An 18,702-nucleotide genomic window follows, 5' to 3' on the forward strand; every position below is an offset into this window, starting at 1 on the left:
TTTTCTGTACGCCTTCTAGACCAGGCACCATCCTAAGTGCTTCAGAAAGAACTATCCATTTTATCCTCACTAGAGCCTGAAAAGGTGGGGACAATTTCATTCCTATTTTAGAGACAGGGTAACCCAGGCACAGCTAAGTTAAGTACCTAGCCCAAGGACACCCAGTTGAAAGTGCTGAGCTGGGATTCAGACCCTGACTCCATCCCTGAGTTGACATTTTTAATACTGTGTGAAGTCATGCGTCACAATTTATCCAGCTGTGGACCAATAATCAAGACAAAGGTTCTCTCCATTCCTCATGTGTGAGGCCTGAGGTTGGCCATTGCCTCCCCATGCCTATGTCTGCAGCTGGCTGGCCCAGGCTGGCTGGGCTCAGCTGCTCCAAGTCTAATTCCAAGTCCAGAGTGTGAGCACCACTGCGGGACGGGAACTATCATGCCTTTTCCCCAGTGCACCTCCACCCACCTCCATGCAGGAAAGGGATTTCCAACTGTGGCCCTTGGTATCTGTATTTCAGAAGGACTCACCCCAAGTTGTGCAAGCAGATGAAAAGGCTAACACCAAAGTATAAAGCCACATCGTGGAAGGACAGCTCTGGGGCCAAGGAGGTCTCTGTGACATTTGGAGGCAATGCACTTAAGACCTGCCCTAATCCCGCCTACCCAGCCCAATTGCATAGTCTAAAATGACAAAAAGCCACTAGGGCATCCATTGAGACCTCCCAGCCACTCCCACTTGGAGTTGGTCCTCTCTTATCTAACACTCCCTACCCAACCCTCAGATTACACAGAGCAACAAATTTGTCCAATAATCTCTCACTGGAGAATTTCTCCCTTATAGACTTCTAACCTCAGGTACTAGGAGATTCCCATGGTCAGACACAGCAGGCAGAGATTTTCCGACAGGGCAAAGATCTGGTCTGAGGTCTTCAGAACAAGCTGGGACATTATAGAGCAACACACAGAGCAACTCACAGCCCCAGATTTGCTCAGCTGGGAAATCAGCACAGATCCCTTGGCTTTGCTAGGCTTATATTTCCTAGAGTTCTAGGCTTTCAACTTTAGAAGTGGTCCAACACTTTATCCAATCTCTTTCTGATGCCTAAATTAGCTTACAATATTTCTGCCAATATTTCTTCCCAGCCTCCTGTCACACAAAACCAAGACCAGGGAATTTACTACCTTTCAGAGCAGGGATTTGGGGCAGAATGTTCTGATAGTAAATCCATCCATTTACTTGTTTTTTCACTCTTCTAACATTTACTAAGATGCCTGGCCCTTGCCTACGTATTGTAGATACAAAGATGAATGAACACATGGTCCATCTTCTGGCCAGGTAACAGGCAAGACAGATGTGGGGCAGGGAAGGGGAGCAATCATTGCAACACATGGGAAAACACTGAATTAGGAGGATACAAAAGGCTTTGGGTGCACCTGGGAACGTTGTTTAGAAACTGCTGGGGACACAAGGAACATGCTCAAGGCCTCTTTCTTGGATCACTGAGCGCCCAATGTTAGGGATTTATGTAAATGCACTGGGGTACAGCTGGCTAAGGAATCGCTCCATATTCTATCTCTATGTGTTGACACACATGGAAAGACGTCAGAATACATTGTGAAGGGAGAAAGCACACGTTATAAAACTGAAGGCTGCTTCAGAGCCTGTTTGCCAGTTTCTCCTACATTGAGACAGACTTCCCACGTGGCACCGGGATTGCACTCCTAGGTGGGTACCCAAGAAAACTGAAAACATGGGCTAAAATTACCGTTCAGCAGTTTTGAGTATGCTAAAACGCCATGCAAACATCACCGCTCTCCAATCCTAGAACATTTTCATCGCTCCAAAAGGAAACCTCTTCACGTTCACACTCATTCCCTGTCTCCTCATTCCCTCTTCCCTGCCCCCAAGTGATCATGAGTCTACTTTTGTATCTGTGGATTTTGCCTACTCTGGAAATTTCATATAAATAGAATCATGCAACCTGTGGCTTTTTGTGCCTGGCATCTTTGATTGCACCTGCTGTTGGATGCTTCATGTACACAGTAGCATGCAGTTCTGTTACTGTTGAATATTTGTTTGTTTGTTTGCAGTGCTAGGAGTGGAACACAGGGCCTCATGCATGACAGCCCATGTGTTCTCTTGGTGAAATAGCATTCCCTGGTGAGGATTGACTAGCTTTTATTTTTTCAATGTAGTTTAATAAAATAAGATTTTTAATTCCAGTTATATATAAAGTGATCCCATTTTAGAAATAATATACGTCTTTATTTGCATAGGAATAAAGCTAGAAGATTGACTTCTAATTGGTATTACAATAGCAATTTCTTGGCTGTGATATTGAGTGTTCACTTGCTAGTATTTTCCACTTACATTTGTTCACACATTCATTCTTGAGCGCTTACTGTGAGGCATGCACTGGGCTCAGGGAACTGTGCATTTGACACTCAGGATAACCCTGGAGGTGGGTACTCATAGCTCCTGATGTAACTGAGGTCTACTTTATGATTTGAGTACAAACTTGCTGCTCAGCATCAGGTGGCTTATCTTAAAACTCCTTCCCCTCTTCTCCTCCCTAACAGCAGGAAGACAAGATGAACCTTTTTCCCATGCCAGGCCAAGCTATCTTGCCCTTCACCGCCCACAAAAATAAAAACTCCAAACCTGGGAACTCAAGGACAATAGCTGGATCTATCTACTGATAATATTTGGATGCCAGCCCTTGTATGACTCTTTTGAGGACCCTGTGTTCCCTGCCAGTGAGATTCACATGCTTTGAGACCCACATCTGCTGCATTCTCCTTTGCTAGCAAATCAATAACACTTCATTTTCTTTTCTCTCAAAACCTTGTTCTTGTTATTAGATGGGCTCTGAGGACAAGAATGGAGGGTCCAGTGTCACTCAGTGTGGTTGAGGAGGTAGGGCAAGATCACACATCACAAAGAGAACCACTGAGGGCTGGACGGAACCTGTGTGCTGACCAGCCCTTGCTCTTAACCATTCTGCTGTGGTGCCAAACGTTTTTGACCAATCAATGTTGTGGGGCATCAAGAACCCATTTGCCAGGCCTGTGGGAGATCCGGGGTAGCCTTTCTCTCCAGGGATCTTCCACACGTTGATGCCTTTGAAGTACTCAGAACTTCCTGCTGATCCCTCTGGATCCTCCTGGCTGCTGGGGAGGATGGGCAGTGGCTGATTGTGCAGCTGTCCTGAAGGTGGCAGGTGGCTGGAAGCAAGAGTTCCAGGGTCCAGAGAGGAGGCAGAGGCTGGAGGGAGAGGTACTTGCAGACCACTCAGACTCCACAATCTCCCTTCCCAGGTGGAGTCTTCCTGTTGCCAAAGCAGTGCCCAGCCAGAAATGACTGAGTGGCCCAGTTGCCCTGGTATTTGGCCAATGGCATAGGAGCGGCATCAGGCGGGGTTGGGTCGGGTCAGCTCAGCGAGGAGGCAAGGTTTGGAGGCCCTCAGGGACTAGGAAGGTACACACTCTGATTTGTACTTGGGTGACAGCTTCTCCCTGATCTATAGCAGAGTCCTGGATGTCACATGAGTAAGAAACCCATTCCTATCATGTCTGAGCCCCTGCACAGCTTTGGGACAGATGCAGGAAGGTTGTCATTAATTTGTAATCTGTGACACGGGGACTTTGCCAGTTGGGTCTCTATTTCTTCCCCAAGCAGGTGTGCGCACACTCACCCAGCCCTGAGCGTGGCCTTCAGAACCAGAGTGTACAGTAGCCACTGTCAATGGCTGGCCGTTCCCCTTGGGCCTCACAGCACAGCTCAGTGGCCTCAGGTGACTTCCAACGACTCCCACCTGCCAGGAGCTCCTTCCTGCTTGAAGGATGTCCTGAAGTGGAGCAAGGCCATTCTGTGCATGGCAGGACAATGACACCAGGGCCCCAGGACCCTCCCACCCCTGGGAGTAGCTGTCAGTCAACAGCTGAATGGACTTGGTGTCCAAATAACCCAGCGCCCTCGCCTGTTAGATGGACTAGCTTTCAAAACCAAATTCTCCCCACCCCTCCCGCCAGTTTTCTCCCAGGCTTGAGCTCCAAGGAGCCACAGTGAGAAGTGGCCGCATAAGGACCCCTTGTGGGCAGCTGTGCCTTCCCTACCTCACAGTCTCACCCCTCGCTATTTCCTGCATCTCCCCAAGTTTTGAATTCCTAGTCTTGGGTCTGCTTCCAAATGACCCATGTCCATGTCGTGAGTTGAGTGGTGTACTGTAAGGGACAGGATTTCATTAGTGAAACTCTAACCTTCAGAATGAGAGAGTCAGGGGAAATGACCCTGAAATGAAGCCATTAAGGTGAACCCTGATCTAACATGTGTGGTGTCCTCATACGAAGAGGAAATTAGGACACACAGACAGACACTAAGGGAATTATCCACAGGGGGCCAAGGGGCGGCAACAAGGGGGGACAGGCTTCTTCGAGCCACAGAAGAAAACTTCAGAGAAAGCCGCCCTGCCCGCACCTGTCAGTGTCCAGAACCCAGAGAAAATAAACTTGTTTAAGCCATCCACTTAGGTCACCCAGCCTGTGAGGACTATTGCAGCAGCCAAAGCAGACTGCAGCAGGTCCGGACCTAACTCTTTCCTTCTTGCTCACAGGAAGTGCAGGTCCACAGGTGGGTCCAGGTGCCTGAGTTCACACAGCAACCAACATGAAAGTCTGCACAAGCGCTCAGGCCTTTCGCTTCTTCCCTATGGCGGCCATAACTGCTCCTTGTGTTTAATACATCAGGGAAGTGTTAAACTAACAGCCTAATCACAAGGCAAAACACTTGGATTTTGTACAGAGTGGCCTTAACAGTTCATTAGCCCAGGATAAGGAGGGCAGGGTTGAAAGGTGATGAAAGGCCAGAGCAGGACCTGGGCAGAGGTCTTCTGTTTTCCCAAGGTCGCTTGGCAAGCCTACCCTTGCCCAGGCAAGAACAATATTGACATAAGAGGCACCCAGTAACCACAGCCAGAAAGCACCAACCAGCCCTGAATACGCTCATGGGTTCCTGCCAAGACCACAGGCCCAGCTGAAGCAGCTCCTGGAGACGGAAATTCAAAAAGAGGCTCTCATTCCGCTCCTGTGGCCAAAGGTGGGGGAGGACTTCTGCAGGGGGTGAGGGCTTTGTGACACTAGGATGTGTCCCTAGAAGTGACTGAGGTTGACTTGTATTGGGGTTCCTCTCTTGTTTTTATCTGGGGAAGAAACCCAGGTCATAAAAATACCCTACAACACCGTCCACATGGGGTGATCTGATTGGTCTTCCTAAGTAAACAACAAGGCTGTTTCCAGTTACCAAGCACAACACACACACACACACACACACACACACACACACTCTCCACACTTCAACACACACACTACACACACACTACATATACACACCTCACATACAACACACACACACACCACACACTACACATACACCCCACATATATAACACACCCACACATTTACACAACACACACCCCACATACAACACACAAACTACGCACACATACACACATGCACCCCCTACACACATGCATACACACCACACACACAACACATATGCACACACACTACACACATAACACACTTGCACACATACTACACACACATGTGCACACACACATAACACACATAGAAAACACACAAAACACATACACTATACACACACTACACACACCACACACCACACACATACACATATGCCACACACATACACTATACACACCACATACACACATATACACCACACAGAACACATACTAAAAAGCACTTGGGTCTGCACACACACACACACACACACACACACACACACACACTTACCATCATCTTACCTTTCTTTCTAGCTCAGTGGACTTTGAAACCTGGCAAACCCCTTGACCCTCAGCCTGTGAAGATCACATGGTGCTTTCTTAGCCAAACATGAGAGGAAGGAATGGATTATCCCAGTCTCCTGTGGAATCCCAGCCTGCTTGTGATAGCGGCTCATTTGCAAACAGAGGCAGCCGCTCCCAGCCCTGCCCGCCCTGGCCACAGCCTCGGGTGCAAGCTCATGATGACTCTGCTGAAATGACAGGTGACGCTGGAGTCTCCCAAGCCTCACGCCAGAGCTCACAGTCTCTCCACAGGCCTGGTTTCCCTGTGTCACTTGGGCTACAGCTGACTCACCCCTTGTGTGAAAGTGGCAGGTGGCCGGGTCATTGCTTTCCCTTTGGGGGATCTCTGAGGTTTCCCTCGCGGAGCTCTCTGATCAGGAGAGTAAAACCCTAGGAATGGGCCTGAAGTCCTGAGTAGCCGGCAGAACAAATGAATCCCCAAACCACTCACATTCACCCCTCAACTCAACAGATATAGGAGCGCACACATCAGAGCAGGCCAGCCACATCCTACGGGGCCCTTCACCATCATTCTGTTAGTTGTGGTCAGTGAGGTGGAGACCATTGTACTGGGAAACCAGAAGACAGGGAACCCACCAACTGACACTTGAGGACCCTTTGTAAGCAGGAGCTTAGGGGAGGGTGTCTCTGCACGAGCTGCTCTCTCATACGCCTTCCACCACGGCTCAAGCTCTGTGACTCCAGAATCCTTGGCCTCTTCCCCAGCAGCCTGGACACAGGCCATGTTTCTGGAAACTCTGTTATTCTCATCCTAATGTCACAGGGTTTGGTTGTTCTTGCCATTGTTCAAGTTGCCAAAATCAAAATGCAGTCATTGGTGCCAATAACAAAAGTAAATGAAATAAATAAGCCTGGGAGGTTAGTTACAGAGGAAAGGATCTCACACAAGTATGCCTGATAACCAGGGGTGACAAAAGATCTTCCGGGACCACAAGATGCACAAAGGCCACCACCACCGCATGCAAAGAATCTGCTACAGGATGCCATCCTGCTACTGCCTGTTCAGCCCTGCACTGTGACACCTTGCCATTGGCCCTTGAAACCTCTGTTACTAACGCTGTGGCCAAAGATCATTGCTTTGAAATAGGTTGTGCAATCCTCCTCGTTGGGCCTTTGACTCTCCCCTTCACCAGCCTTCAATATGCCCTGCTCTCCACGAGGTGCTGGCTCCCCACTGCGCTGCTCCCACTGAACCCAGGTAGGCATCAGGATCCCTTTAAAAATCTCTCTCTGTGTTCTTCAATCAAAGTTTGACTCCATATCAGCATACTATCTGCATTATTAGGAGTAATTTTTACAAAATAGATTAGCACTTCTTACTTTAACACACTCATTCAAAAAGAGATTTTTGTATCGAGTCCTAGGCAGAAGATCTTTATAACTTGTGACTAATTAAAGATAAGCGTGAGAAATGTGTCACTCTGCTTTTTAATTAAAGAAATAGCAAAAATAAAAAAGTAAATGGGTAATCCTAACTAATAACACATCTGCTTTACAAACATGTACACCCCAAAGTGAGTCACTCAATGTGGAAATTGCACTGTTGATGGCTAATGGTCATTTAGCAATATAAAGATAATGACAACCTTGACCACTATTGTGGCCCCTGTTAGATAACAAGCCTGGCTTTATCGAGGGTCCTCACCACTGCAGTCATTTCCTTGAGGTTTGGGGAACTTCTTCCCGTTGCCATGCAGATCATCAGGTGGAAACTGTAGGGCATTTACATCTCCCAATGCTCTTGATGCTGCGTTGTGACAAGAGGGTCAGACTCCCTGGGCTCAATCTGGGGTAGGGATTCAGGATAAAGAGAGAAATGCGCTGATCAAAGGAAACACCCATGAGCCATCAAGATGCAAAAGCACTCAGGAGCAACTGTAACAACTGTCACTCCTGAGCAACATGCTCGGCTCGCCCCGTGCAAAACGAGGAAATGTGAAAAGGCAAAGAGAAGTGGCTTGCAACGTGCAGCTCACCCTGGCGGGCCCTCTCGTCCAGCCCCTCATTACTGCCCCTTTATAAATATTGGAGCCCCAACCCAAGGTGGGTCCGCTCACTTCAAGGGAGCCCACACTGTCCTTGAGTGTGGACCTACTTCCTAGGCAAAGCTCTGACTATGCCTTTGACCGGCATGTGCTGAAATTCTTTACTGTCACATATGCCAAGGACACCCCTGGTCCTGGCTCAAATCCCTGCTTCTCTCTGGGAACTCCTCCGACCCTTCTTCAGAGAAATCTCTTCTCCATGACGAGTCCAGTACGAAGGCTGACTGAGTCAGAGTGTCTGAAAGCACTCCAGGGGCCTCCCAGAGAGGAGAGCTATATGTCCCATGAACATAAACGGCACAAGCTCCTGGCATTCTGGCCGTCCACAGGAGGCCATCCCTCTAGGACTGCTGAGAAAGAAGGAATGAGAGTGAGTCAGCTACAGTAGCCAATGGGCCCAAAGTTCAATGGCTTATTTTGCTTACGTGAAGAGCTAGAGCGCTGTTCTGGTCAACGATGTGGTGCCCTCCACGTGGTCACCTATGGATCTTGACCAGGGTGCCAGCAGGCTTTCTGTAGATGGTAGATGGTGAATATGGAGGTTTTGTGGGCCAGACATTCACTTTGGCCATCACCCAGCTCTGCTGCTGAAGGGACAGCAGCCCTAGATGTTACATGAGCACACGGCAGGGCTGGGTTCCAATACAACTTGTTTCTATAAACAGACACTGGGCCAGATTTGGCCTTGGGCTGTAGTGTGCTGACCCCAGGCTCAACTCTGGTGGCTTTCACTTGTTGTTTCCTCTGTTGTCATGAGTGGTGGCTACAGTCAGCTGGAGGCGGAGGAGCATGGAGGAGTGACCACAGGGCTCCAGGGTCCAGCCTGGAGAGGCGCTCCTGTCTGCCAGGCACATCTCCTGGGAGGGACTCAGTCACCTGATCAGTCCAAAAGAGGCTGGGAAGGGAGGTGGCCCAAGAAATCGGGACAGATTTAGTGAACTCCCAGGAATCCCTGCCACAAATAACATACATTAAATCATGAACTTTATATTAGGAATTGTTTTTCTAATACACGACAAAAGAAATGCATATCCCTTATATTAATAATTTAGTCTGTGCACCATCAGAAAGACCTCCAAGAATAAATACACTGCACTTTTGTGGTGTTTGAATCAAATCATGAGAGCCTGACTGCAAAACCAGTCCTTGTTTGCTAGGGATATTCTCTAAAGGTTTTCTTTAGCCTTTTAATCAGAAAGAAAGAAAAGGAAATTCAGAAAGAAATGTAAAAAAAAAAATTTGATGCAGAAAATTAAGATTGAACTATAGCCCAGAAAGTGTTCTGCAAAAAAAAATCAAGCCATAGATGATATTATAAACACCTGAGTAAATAGTGACCTCCCTCAAAACAGAAAGATGTTTTTTGTGCTTTCATCCTTTGAGAATTCTTTGTTTTTATATCTATTAAACTAAAAATAATCAGTGATGTCTGATGACGGTCCTGGGTATTGAGAGATGGGCAGGATTTGGAGAAGAAGAGAAGAGAGGACATTAGCACTGGTGCCAGGCAGGCTTGGGTGCTCCCTGGGAGGTCCAGTCCAACTGGAAAGTTGGAAAGAATTTGAACACACTGCATGCCCAGACAATGGGAAATCACTGAACGGCATTAATCCAGGAAACTACAAAGTAAAAAGGGTGTATCTGGAAGTAGAGTCTGACGGAAGCAGGTGAGCCATTTGGAGGCACCATCAGAGTGATTAAGAGAAACACAAGACACTCAATGGGAGGTGAAGATAGGCCCTCCTTTTCAAACAGTTAAGTCCTCTGCGTGGGAAAGCTTGGCTTTTGGGGCTTGCATAAGATTCAACAAGAATAGATACATGCCCTTCTCCAAAAGCTGGGATGCACAAAGGTTTACCCCAATCCCAGGTACTATTGCCTCTGGCCCTTTTTTCACTCTGGCAGGTCACGGGTGTGATGGAATCTCTCTAAGGCTTCCAAGGCTGATTGACAGGTAGGGGAGAATCATGGTTCTTGTCAGAGTCTCTGAATTGTTGTCTGTTCCTTCTTTTTCTTCTATGGACACAGGCCATGAGCACTTCAGTGTAGGTGGAGGTTAGGATGGGTCACTACACTGACCCCTTTCATCCTATCAATCATGGGAGCCTCCAATGGATCTCCAAGCTGTTCACATACAAAATGTCTTTGGGTGTGTTTGTGTGTGTGTGTGTGTGTGTGTGTGTGTGTGTGTGTGTGTGTGTGAGAGAGAGAGAGAGAGAGAGAGAGAGAAGAGGGGATCAGGGTGGAGGAAGAGGATGAGAGATGGGGTCTCTCTATGTTGCCAAGGTTGGCCTTGATCTTCTGGGCTCAAGCTGTCCTCCTGCCCCAGTCTCCCAAAGAGCTAGGACTGCAGCCTGCATCACGGGACTCAATTAAAATGTCACATCAACAAACCACTAGCAGACCCAGCAAGGCATGCGAATTCAACCTAGTCTGTAGCCACTGAATCAGCAAGAGTGTGGGGTGACTTGGGAAAATCTCTCCTAACACTCAAAAGGGGCATCTTCTCTTCCTTAGTTTCTTGTATTAGCCATGTTGGTTGTTTTCCTCTGTTCTGACACTTTGACATCTAAACCCCTGGCTTATTCCTAGAGACAGGCAATCCCTTACCTACGCGCCTTCCCTTCCTACTAACTACTCCAGAACCTACAATCCAACCAAATCTTGTTCTTACTCTTATCCTTGGGACCACCAACTGGTTGCCCACCTGGCTGCCGCAGTCTGGCTGGGCACAAAAATAACCAAGCCGCCACGAGACACTTGTAGGTTCAAACAGGAACTCCTTTATTGCCCGGACTCCACCAGGACTTCATGTGCACTTCCCAGGAACTCTCTCACCCTCCACCAGGCTCCACGGGAAACCCGGGAACCCCGAGAACTCCACTGGGAACTCCAAAGTAGCAGGCGCCAGAGGCAGCAGCCGCCCTATTGTCGGACAGCAGGGTCCCTATACAACTCAATACACAGCCTGTTTCAATCCAGCATCATCTTAATGGCTCGCCTCTCAACCATTACTGCTGGCAAAATGCCAGGGGCCATTCCGACTACTGAGGCTCTCAACACCTGGCTCTAGGACCAGGTGCCGGCCGGAACAGCTCCTATGTCCCAGAGCCTACCATGGTTCCTCACACTGACCATCCTGACCCTGCTTTCCCCACTTACCCTCCCCTCCCTCACAACAGAGCCTCTGGATGACAGCGCCCCCGTGTGACGAGTAACCCCAGTGCTTCCTCAGCGGCCCCTCCCCACGTGCACAGAGTGCCCTGGTGATGTGGGAACTGTGAGTAGCAAACTCCCGCAGTCATCTCCTGAGCCGATGGCCTTGGCCTTGTCATACCTAAAAGAAATAATCAAACCTACATTTCAAAACACTGTTGAGAGGAATTATTCTGAGTGAGCCCAGTGAGATATCAGATGTTCCCCTCAATGAAGGTGACAATAGCAAATAATCGAAATATTCTGAATGACCATCAAAAGAAAATGGAAAAATATTTTATTGAACATTCATACTTTGGAATGTAATGTAGTTGTCAAAAAAGCAAAGAAATATTATTTTAAAATGTTCATGCTTTATAGAGAACAATTTACTATTTCCTGTGAATAAAAGGGAATCTGGCAATTTCTATTCTCCGCTCAATTTTTTTTTTTTTTACAAAAAGGTGATAAACTAAAATTCTTAAAGGGAGAAGTCAACATGGACAAGTAGATGAGGAGACAAGAGCATTGGAAACTGGAAGATTGACCAGGCAACAAGAACTGCTTTTAGAGGAGAGAGTGGAAATCAATAAGTATGAAGGGCGGACCTCGAGCAAACACCAGTGTATAAAACGGAGACAGCAAAGGACTCTCCAAATTGAGTTTCAAAAGGAAGGAATTTCCTGACGCTCAAGGACATGACTGAAGTAATTATGCCTCAGATGTAGTTCATGCCTGGTCACCTAATAGTGACTCTAATGATAAATTACCAACCAACCATCCATGGTCCTCTTTCCCCAGTGAGTGACCCCTTTGGGGGTATGCACTTCTATAAATCAGTTGTTTCATACAGTAAAATGAAGCAGGAAATCCACCCTCATAAGTAAGAAACAAAGTGCAGTCGACCTTCTGAAAATCTGTATCGAGAACAAGACGGAACTCTGTTTACTCTGGGGCTCTCCTGCAAATTGGGGCAACCCCTTCTGGAGACTTTTTGGAGTATCTACTAACGTTAATATATGGAATTCTAATGACCCGGCAAAGTTATTCCTAGGTATATATTCAAGAGAAATACATGCATGTTCTCATAGGAAGACATGTTCTAGAATATTCCTACAAAAATCATTTGTAGACCTCTAACTAGAGACTCACTGTGATAGGTTCAATTTTGCCCATCTCCCCAACTTTCCTATGTTGAATGCTCCACCTCCTACATGACTGTATTTGGAAACAGAGCATTTATGGAGGTCAGTAAGGTTAAATAGGTCATAAATGTGGGATTCTAGTCAAGGAAAATTGGTGTCTTTATAAGAAGAGACACCAAACTATTCTACCCCACCATCACCATGTGCCCAGAAGAAGGACCATGTCGAGGCACAGTGAGGAAGCAGCTGTCTACCAGGCAGGAAGAGATCCCCCACCAGGACAAGAATCCAGCCGACACTTTCACCTGGAACTTCAAGTCACCAGAACTATGATGAAAAACAATGCTGTGTTTTACACCAGCAGTGTGTGGTATTTCGATATGACAATCTGAGCAGACTAATATTCTATCCAAATGCCCAGGAAAAGTAGAATGGATAAACCAGGGTACGGTCACACAATGGATGACTTTACAACACCGATAAGGGACAAACTATGACCACACACAACAGCACAATTGAATGTGGACCCTGTGGGGAGAAAAGCAAGAGCACATGGTTCTGTTACTATAAAGCACAAAACCCCGAAAAACTAGTATTTTGCTAATATAGAAATTCAGGACAGAGGTGACCACTGAAGATAGATGAGCAGGTAGAGGCAGGGCCTGCAGCTAGGCTTTGGAGGGCTTCTGGCTGATGGCATTCCTTTTCTCAAAATACACAAGTGCAACCAGTTTGTACACATTCATCAAGACATAATATGTTGCGCACATGGGTATGTGCATGGATGCTTTCTTCCGTGTGTACTATATTTAATTTAAAAACTTGCAAGTTTGTACCAGGCACTAAGAATGAGTGTGGAGAGCCACACTGAATGACCATGCCTTCCAGTCCGGATGCCTCAGGCTCTGACCAACCACTGCATTCCTTGTGGCTTGGGCAGTGACCCGAGCAAGGAGGTCTTCTTTGTGGGCGTAACCCTAGGGCTGAGTTACACTCACCTGTTCCTGTAAACCTACCCCTTCTGCCCTTTTACGGATATAACTTTCTAAGAACTGTGTCCCCCAATAGAAGCTGACTTCTGAACATCATGTGTTCTCCCTCTCTCTCTCTCTCTCTCTCTCTCTCTCTCTCTCTCTCTCTCTCTCTCTCTCTCTCTCTCTCTCCCTCTCCCTCTCTCTCTCCAGCTTCTTGTGACTTTCTCTTGCTCTCCCTTTTGGGGAGCCTGAAGCCCAGGGCCAGAGAAGCCATCCTGAACTTGTGTAAAGATAAATTGTCTAAATTGTTTCTGTGTTTTATTTTATGTACCTGCAAATTCACACGGGAGACCTCAGTTCAGCTGCCCAGGCTGGTCAGGGGTGGCATCTGACAAAGGAGGCAATAATGAAACAGAAAATTTCTGTAGATCATGCAAAGATTAGTTTTAGGGTAGAATAAAATGGTCAGAGGTGGCAATTATTTAATAAAGATTTCATTGTCTGTTCTAACAGAAGTTGGCAGTATCTTTTAGAGGTAGTCCTATTAGGAGGTAATGAGGTCACACTGGGGGTCTCAGCCTTGGAAGAGATTGGTATAGTTCTTGCAGGACCAGGATACTTCCTGTAAGAGTAGGTTGTTATTTAAAAAACAAAAACAAAAATAATAAATGAGCCTAGCCCCTCCCAGATCTCTGGCTTCCTGTCTTTCCACGTGATCTCTCCTGTGTATGTTCTCAACATTGTGATGCCACCTGCCATGAAGTCTACACCATAGTCAAGTAGGGGCCAGCCTCATGCTCTCCAACCCCCAGAACTGTGAGTTAGTTCAACCTTTTTTCATTAAAATAGTACTCAACCTCAGAGATTTTGTTATAGCTACAAAAAATGAACTAGGAGGATCACTCCAGTTTAAAAAAAAAATGATTAAAGTTTCCTACAAGTCAAAGTATAAAAAGCTGTCCCCTAAGTCCCCTATGGAGCCCAGCAAGCACTTCTTTGGTGAGTCCCCTTATGTTTGACACAATCAAGTACTAGGGCTGCCTTTTTTCCCCTTGCCCAGCTTCCTAGGGAAGAAATGAGGCACATTCTTTGAACAAACTTTGAGCAGAGCCCAAGGTTGTGACCAAGTGGAACCCATCTCCGCAGAGGGAAGAAGAGAGGCTCATCTAGATGGGCTGCGGTGCAGAACCAGGTGGGGCAGCTTCCCAAGTGCAAGGTCTGTGCATGGTCCCCTCTGCCCCAGGGAATGGATGGAGGTGGTGACAGGCAGAGTGGGCTATGGGACTGGGCGAAAGGTCCAGAATTTAAAAGGCTCTCAGGGAAGAGAAGGCCCCAAGAGCCCTAGGAGAAAGGACTGCTTTATGCCTGTATCTGAGCCTCCCTTGAAATTTGCCCCAGAGACACAAAGATTAGAAAAGATAAAACTGCAGCTGCAACCCTGACCTCGGTGCTGCCCATGAGTTTAGTCTTTTTAGGTCATAGATGATATCTTCTCCCTGTTCTCACACAGAGAGAAAGGGACAACAAGGTATATGATATTGATTTCTGATTTAACTATTTGTTTTAGTTTCTCTTCTATTTTGTCCCCCTTCTTTAACATTTCACCTGTCACCAGCCACCCTGGAGCCTCCAGGAAGGAGAAGCAGTTTCCCTGTCTTAGTGCTGCCCTCTGCTGGACATAGGGAAGTTTACAGGCGAAGACGGATGTGGTTTGTCCCTGTTTGGTTTTGGTTTGATTTAATCAATCAGGTCCAAGATTGTATTCGGACAAAAGGGGAGAGTGTATATTTTTAAAATTAAATCATATTTTTACAATAAGAAAGTTATTATATATTTTATATTTTTGCAATGATGGAAAAGCAGAGGTGACTGCAACATATGATATGTACTAGGATTGCTGAAAAGTATGAAGTGATACTTTCCTAAAGAGGAAAGGGAATTTACAGAGCGTAAGAACAGTAATTTTAAAAGGGCCTCGACTTTGACCCAGACCATCTTCTGCAAAGTTGGACACCATAAATAATATTTTTAAATAAAAGGAGTCATTTCCAAAATCACTTATCAAATTTTGTCCATAAATATCCAGAATATTAAAGCAGAATTTTTTAAGAGACTCTAGCAACTTGGAAAATATACATCCCACAGGATTAAAACTCAGTGTTTTGAATCAAAGGTGGATGCCACAATACCTACAAACTCAAAAAAAAAAATAGGTCCAGGTCCTGATCAAGATTATATTTCAGTTGTACTGGGAAATTAGCTTTGAGAATTGTGAAAAATTCCTACAAATGATTCTTCTACTTATACCACAGATGGAAAAGCCTTAAGGAAAATGGAAAAAAAAAAGATGTCACTTACATATCAACTTTAACTCCATAGAGTATCCAATTGCATGTGGACAGGAAGGAGGAAGGGCCCCATTTCTAGGTGAGCTGGAAATGTACCCCACCCCTCAAGATACCTACCAAAATTAGAAATATATTCAAGGATGCAGAGACTGCCGGCAGCATATAAATGATGTGTGTAATGCTCTTTAATATAATGGTGTTTTCAAAATGAGTTGAGTGGTGGTTTGTAGTTCTTCTTTTTATTTGTTTGTTCTGAATATCTATGTCTGTATCTAATCTCTAACTGGATGGATTCAGGCTGAGTTAGAGATGGCTGAGGCAGAAGTTCCTGGCATCTTTGAAACCCTCCTATGCACCTCCACTGTAATCTTGATGTAATCAAAGAAAAACCAGGTACCCTGAGGAATTATATGGATTATATGGATACACAAAGAACGAGTATATTCTTTAGGTATGGTATATATGATATTCTCTGCACCCCCATCATGTGGCTAACTTCAATCCCTCCTTTCTTAATATAAATGTTGTTTCTCCAGAGAGCATCTCAAGACTTCAATGTCAATAAAGTCCCCTCTGTTATATTTTCTTAAAATATCATGCTTTTCCTGAATAGCACTTACAAATGTACATGCTAAGATATTCAGCTGTTTGCTGATGGCTGTCTGCTTGTTATTAGTGGAGGCCAAGCTTTTGCTCACTATCTTATCCCCATTGGAGGTACAATTGATGCTCATTTGTCAAACACTTAAGGTCACTCCAGGTGAACTGGGCTGGCATGAAATCATCACACACAGAGAGAGAAACATGTTTTTCTTTGGGTCTTGTGATGGCTTCTCTGACCTTAGGAGTCTGTGGAAAGAGAGAGGCATGTGCTGAACCCTTTTATTGGGGAGAAGTCACTCAAATGAGGCAAGGGGTCAGGTTTCAGGGAGTTGAGTCTAGCTTTGTGATTTCTGCTGTCAGCAGGTTGATTGACATCTAGGACGGCCACACCCATCTCATGTGCTGAGTGGGGAATCAAAGTCAGAGCAAGAAAAAGGGACACACAAAGGGAGATTCCATGGAAAATTCTATCCCAAACAGGGCAAAGGGGTAGGATTATAAAGGAATAGTTGAGTATAACTCAATCTCAATGGGTACTCCTGAAGTCATGCCTTGATATCCCATCTGGAACAATACCCAAGTCATTTCAAAATGTAGTGACTGGTCAGAGCCTCATGCATCAGGAGTTAAGGGTGTGTTCGTCCAGGGCAGCTCCCAACACTCAGCAGTACTCGATGCACGTTTACTGAATGGTCCGTCATCTTGACCCCATCAGGGAAACCTCATTTCTCCTTGGCATCCCTGCTTTGCCCCGGCTGTCTAGGGTTCTATTTCTTGGTCCTTGACCTTGGATGATGTCTAATTTCCATGGCTGAGAAAGATGTCCTCCAAAACATCCCTATCTCCCCCATATGATTGCCCAGCTAGACAAAGAGACCCAACTTAAACCCAGGGACATCCGGGATATCCATTTTTGGCTTGTGGCAAAAGCTACCCTGGTTGGCTTTGGGTACTCCTATTTTATGTACCACACAGACAACAATAGAAAAACTACTTCATCTTGGATGCTGGGGGCAGAGAGAGAGTTATCAGCACAGAATCATTCTGTTGTGCATATTTCACATTCTGATTTTATTTCATAGGAGTCACAAGATCATTATTATAACAACTAAGGGGCCCACTGTTCATCAGACTTACTGAAGAGATCCTGTTGCCTTCCAAGGCCAATTACATTGGGTGGTGTTGAAAGGAATATCAAAAGGACAATTCCTAAGTCGTCAAGCATCAGCTAACGCCACTTATTCCACAAATATCTCCACAGAAAGCAGCTCATCTGAGGAAGAATCTCAGAAGTGGGAAAATCAGAATCACACAAAGATGACTTCTAAGAAGGAAACGAGAACAAGAAAGCCATGTGCAGAGAAAGGAAGATCAGAAAGGAATGAGGGCTGAGCAGATCTCCAGATGGAGACATAATCAAGGGGAAGGTCTGTGTCCAAAACACCACTTTGGGCTCTTTCAATCTCTCTCCGACCTTCAAGTTCAAATCCAGCATCAAGTACTGCTCCTGCTCATCATAGGCTGGCCAGTGGGGCAGGTCATCACTGTTAGGGTCCCTGGAAGTGACAACAGACGCCAGGTGACATTTTCATCTTCCAGGACTTTGGGTGGGGGAGGCTAGCAGGTTCACCTACCCAGTCCGAGCAAAGTTAGCCCAGTATTTCATCATGGTCCTGCTTAGCACTTTCTCCTTCTCGGTGGGTTCTTCTGCAAGAGATAAGCACATATCTAGCTGCTCCTGGATTCACCAGGAGCCCAGTGCACCTCCCATGGGATGATGCCTCCCGCCCTGCCAGATCCCAACAATCTCACCATCTTACTCTACCCATTTCATATACGCAGCTACCAGAAGCAACTGGGATGTGTGCAAAGAATCGTGATGAAAGTCGGCCTTGTCTCTCCCCCGCTCTTCCATCTGGCTGCAGGTTACTTGGGGACACAGAAACCTCTCTCCTACCCACCCTGTCCCCATACATATACACACTTCAACAAACAATTCATTACAGCTGTTTCTTGTATGCCCAGGGTCTTGTTCCATGACACACCTGCAAGAATGCTCAAGTTCTTTGTTTTGTTTCCAATCTTTTGTTTGTTAAAGTAATGCTTTAGTGTGCACATGCACTTTTGCACATGAGGAGGTATAATTACACAAAAATTCTTAGAAATGCCACACTAAACACTGCATGCCTTTTAAAGGTCAATAAGATTTTTCTATTAATGCATGAAAATGTCTTTTTCCTTTGTCTGCTGAAACACACTGTCAAAAATACTTTGTTCATTCCACCTTGATGGATGAAAAATGACTTCTCAGCCAAGGGGAGTCCACAACTCTCAAATCTGCAGTGGGATTGAGTGGATTTTCGTGGTTAAAAGCCACTTACTTCCCTTTCAGAAACCATCTGTTTGAGTGTTTCCCAGTTATTGATGGGTTTGGGGATTTTTTTTCTTATTAACTTGAGGAGCCCCCCCCCAGATATTAGGAATTTAATCATTTGATACACAGGT

At 46.0% G+C, this 18,702-nt stretch overlaps 1 protein-coding gene and 2 long non-coding RNA genes across 3 annotated transcripts in view; 1 reads left to right on the forward strand and 2 right to left on the reverse strand.

The window, feature by feature from the left end:
• The first annotated feature begins 6,899 nt into the window (after window positions 1-6,899).
• LOC144370866 (uncharacterized) lies at window positions 6,900-18,425 on the forward strand. Its single transcript, XR_013430899.1, has 3 exons — window positions 6,900-7,085; window positions 17,459-17,624; window positions 18,040-18,425. It is a non-coding gene; the product is annotated as an uncharacterized LOC144370866 (long non-coding RNA).
• On the reverse strand, window positions 7,297-8,803 carry LOC144370867 (uncharacterized). The gene is made up of 2 exons (XR_013430900.1): window positions 8,358-8,803; window positions 7,297-7,673 (listed from the first exon to the last, which is right to left on the reverse strand). It is a non-coding gene; the product is annotated as an uncharacterized LOC144370867 (long non-coding RNA).
• Ces5a (carboxylesterase 5A) overlaps window positions 17,522-18,702 on the reverse strand; it is a 33,342-nt gene continuing 32,161 nt past the window's right edge. The window contains exons 12-13 of the mRNA XM_040279582.2: window positions 17,832-17,904; window positions 17,522-17,753 (exon numbers count right to left, since the gene is read on the reverse strand). Of these exons, the coding sequence (XP_040135516.2) occupies window positions 17,522-17,753; window positions 17,832-17,904 (305 nt within the window). The remainder of the gene's footprint in view (window positions 17,754-17,831; window positions 17,905-18,702) is intronic.

Source organism: Ictidomys tridecemlineatus, chromosome 15 (assembly GCF_052094955.1).
Source record: "Ictidomys tridecemlineatus isolate mIctTri1 chromosome 15, mIctTri1.hap1, whole genome shotgun sequence".
Classification (NCBI taxonomy): domain Eukaryota; kingdom Metazoa; phylum Chordata; class Mammalia; order Rodentia; family Sciuridae; genus Ictidomys; species Ictidomys tridecemlineatus.